At 30.3% G+C, this 3780-nt stretch overlaps 1 protein-coding gene across 1 annotated transcript in view; it reads right to left on the bottom strand.

Moving 5' to 3' along the window:
* Window positions 1-2203: 2203 nt before the first annotated feature.
* Window positions 2204-3780, bottom strand: part of LOC105620466 (retinal homeobox protein Rx) — a 72330-nt gene continuing 70753 nt past the window's right edge. Inside the window, exon 2 of the mRNA XM_012201954.1 lies at window positions 2204-2480. Coding sequence (XP_012057344.1) covers window positions 2204-2480 — 277 coding nt within the window. The remainder of the gene's footprint in view (window positions 2481-3780) is intronic.

The following is a 3780-nucleotide window of genomic DNA, read 5'->3' as shown; positions in this document are numbered from 1 at the left end:
TCTTTGGTTTATCTCGTGTTCTAGCGCTATAATTTAGTTATATTATAATTTATATCCAGTTATATTGTTTCAATCTTGCGCTATATTTTCACTTGTATAATTTTCTACAGGATTATACTTATTTGCATTCTCCGTTCACTTGTAATCGAAGGATACTCATTCTTTTTATCAAATTGACACTATAAGTATATAATTTGACTGTAGCTATCATTCGTATCCTTTCCGTTATACATTGTAACTGTGAACATTACGATAATTGTTTATCAGCATTTGCCCGAAATATTTATTGTATTATGTTTTTGTTTATTTTCCCACCATTATTTATTATGTTTTTAATATTGAGAATAATTCGATCGCGATCGAAACGTCTATTGCTAGCATTCTTTATTAAAATTTTTACTTAAAACGTTTTCGTTTCCTTTATTGTTTTTTTGTACATTCTACTTTATCTTGTTTTGTTTTTATTTAATAATTTTTGGCTCATAGCCCTCTTTTTCTTTGTTTTTTGAAACAAATTCCATTAAAAAACTAAAGATTTCAGCTTTTCAACACGGCCAATTTTTTGGCCATTTTGGCCAATTTCTATACGATAATTCAAAAAGTTATACGATAGTCCAAAAGTTATGATATTTTTTGTCGCGCATGCGATGCTCCATTTTGCGTTTTATCGGCACGCTTCACAACTTCACTGCGCAAAGTACATATTTCATAATTTCTTACGTGGAAAATATTGCTACAACAAAAACTTATAGAACCTTTTCTGTGTAAAATTTTCTGCTCTTTAATTTTCTTCTCTTATATTTTCTTGGTAAAATTGATTTATAGAGATATTTGCAAAAAACCGAAATTTGTATCCTATTTGTTTAATTATTTTTCTTAGTGGCCATTACAATGGTAAACCATTTTTCTCCTTCAATCTTAAAAATAAAGGTTCAAAAATTTATCCTGATGGTAATTTTTCTGAGATCAAATTCTATAATAATTCTATAATAATTATACTAATAGCGGATACTCGTATCGATACGGGTACTCATTTCACTCACAATTCCTTGGGCACCCGTATTACGCACAGATTTGCAGATACCCGAAGTATCACGTATCCGCGGAACCTGTCCAGATCCATAACGGGCGGATGAATATTCGGGTACTTGGGTTCCGAGCTTTAATATAAATCACTATTACTATGCAAAATCATAAACTGTGTAAGAAATTCAGCTAAAAGAATAGAATTCTGCATCAATAACGCACCTTCAATTTAAAATTTCACCCAGATTGCTGGATATTAATGATATCCGGCAATCCGACCGAATAATAAAAAAATGCCAGATAATTCCGAATGCCGGATTGCATCCTTTATTATTAATACTATTAATAAAATGTTCGAAGGAAACATATTGTGACACAGAAATTGTCAAAAAAATAAATATTAACAACTATCTCAATAACAAAAAAAATAAATATAGCGTATACTTATTGCTCTCTTTTATTTGAGAATCTTTGATTATGCGTACTTTTTCAGATCGCATATTTCAAAAGATATTTTAGTGCCTAATTGTTATTATAAAATATTGCTTTAAAAATACTTCATTCTCAATCATTACAGCCTACAGCGTGGAATCAGTGCAAGGAATTTCAAAGTTAGAAACGTAGAAAGATGACAGCATTTTAAATATTTAAATATTTAATTTAAATATTTTTCCGTGGTACGCTGCTAAATTACTACACACTCTCAATAAATACAATAATTTTATAAATATAACAATAAAATATGTAACGATGAAAGCGTCATTCACATTGCAATGTAATCAACTTTCTTCCCAGTATCTTTCTTTTAATGTCACATTAGATGTCAATATCCTTCTGTAACGATTAGGAATTGATTAACGGTCAATGATTATTCATTGATCGTTAATTTCTGACTGATGACTGTTCGAAAAGGATATGACTCTTAAATGTATGAATTTACGCGCATATAATAAAATAAAATAAAATTATTATGTAATTAAATTAATATTTCTATGAGAAAATTTAAAAAATTTTAATTCAGAGATGAAAGGACAAAAATTTTTTAAATGATTTTCAAAACATGTAAATACAAAATGTGTGTATTTGTGAGCGTGTTTTGCTTTTCTATGCTGTAGAATTGTACGTCTGCAGAGATTTTAAAGAGTCAAATTTTGCGAGTAATCATAAAGAACGGCCTTTAGTTGTTCTTGCTGCTGTTGAGAGTGACATCCAAAGGCTCGTCTATGGTTTGCACAATATCTTGCTGCTGGTGATTGCTTGATAAATGATGAAATAACGAATCCCTAACGGATGCAGGATGATGAGCTTTCAAAGTAAGATCCATTTCGGCTTCCTGTGGCCGTTCTCTTGTTGCTAGGCTGTCACCATGGTCCGCGGGACTCGCACTGATCCTGGGTGGCGTTCCACAACGACATTTGAGCCTGTCGAGCGATTTGTCGCAAGGTACCGAGTATCTGCGAAATGACATCAGGCAAACAATGAAATTAATTGGAAGATTTGCTAATATTTTCTGATACATAAATTAAATACAGTAATGTTTCTCAGAATAATAACATAAATTCTGCAGAAAACATTTTCTTTATTCCAATGAATTTACAGATATTGAATATCAGATATGGAATATCAATTTCCTATAAGAGATATGCAAAAATATATAGTACGGTATTCATAATCGAATCTTATACTTAAGACCGTCTTAAATACAGTCTTAAGAAAGTGAATCAATCAAATAATCGTATTAGTATCTTGAGGCATTACTTAAGACGGTCTTAAAATAAGAACGGATTATGAATATACTGCTCTTAAAATTTAATTATATAAAACTGAATTTTGAATCGCTATTACCTCTTTTCCTCGTTGTGGTTTATTTCAAATTCATAGTTGATTTCGTGAATATACCACCTATCCTGATAACAAAGTCTGCAAAGACAGATTTTGAGCAGATCCAATTACCAATTTTTGATTGCAAAAAGGTAATAAATTGTACACAAGGTTTGTATTATCCAACATTGTCAGCAAATTGCTGTCAGAAATATGACAAAACCTGCAATACAGAGTGTGTTCCAAAAAAGGTTGAAATTGAATATCTCGAAAAAAATAAGTTTTACAGAAACGTTTTAGACAAAAGTTGTAGGATTTAAAAAGGTCTTTTTATTGATCTTATCAATTTGACTTTAGATAGCATCGCCAAGGTCAGATCAAGGTATCATATTGATTTTTTAAAACGGAACACCCTATTTTTGATTTCAGAATCTAATAATCTGGTAGAGTTTTTTAAAATAATACAATAATTATTTTTCACTTTATAGTTATAAGGTTTGAAAGTTACAGTACCACTGGTATTAGCATTATGCAAGGTGTCCAACTGACGAACATTAAAATCTCTTGAATGTTGTTTAGGATGTCCTGGATTGTATTGAAAATACATTTTTATATAAAAATGAAAATAAGAGAAACAATTTTCGATAACCTTGTTCTTAACAATATTCATCCAGGACATAATATTGAACAACATTCAAGAGGTTTTAATCATCGATCAAAAATCTCTAATGCTAATGCTAGCAGTACTGTAACTTTCGAGCCTTATAATTCGAAAAATAACTTTTTTGTGGTGTTTTGAAAAGCTCTTGATACCAGTTATTACATTCTGGAATCAAAAGTAGGATGTTTCGTTTAAAAAAATCAATGTGATCTGACCTTGGCGATGCCATCCAATATCAAATTGATAAGGTTAATATTAGGTGTACAACTTTG

The sequence above is a fragment of the Atta cephalotes genome, assembly GCF_000143395.1.
Source record: "Atta cephalotes unplaced genomic scaffold scaffold00026, whole genome shotgun sequence".
Classification (NCBI taxonomy): Eukaryota; Metazoa; Arthropoda; class Insecta; order Hymenoptera; family Formicidae; genus Atta; species Atta cephalotes.
This window is presented reverse-complemented; position numbering and strand designations above follow the sequence as displayed.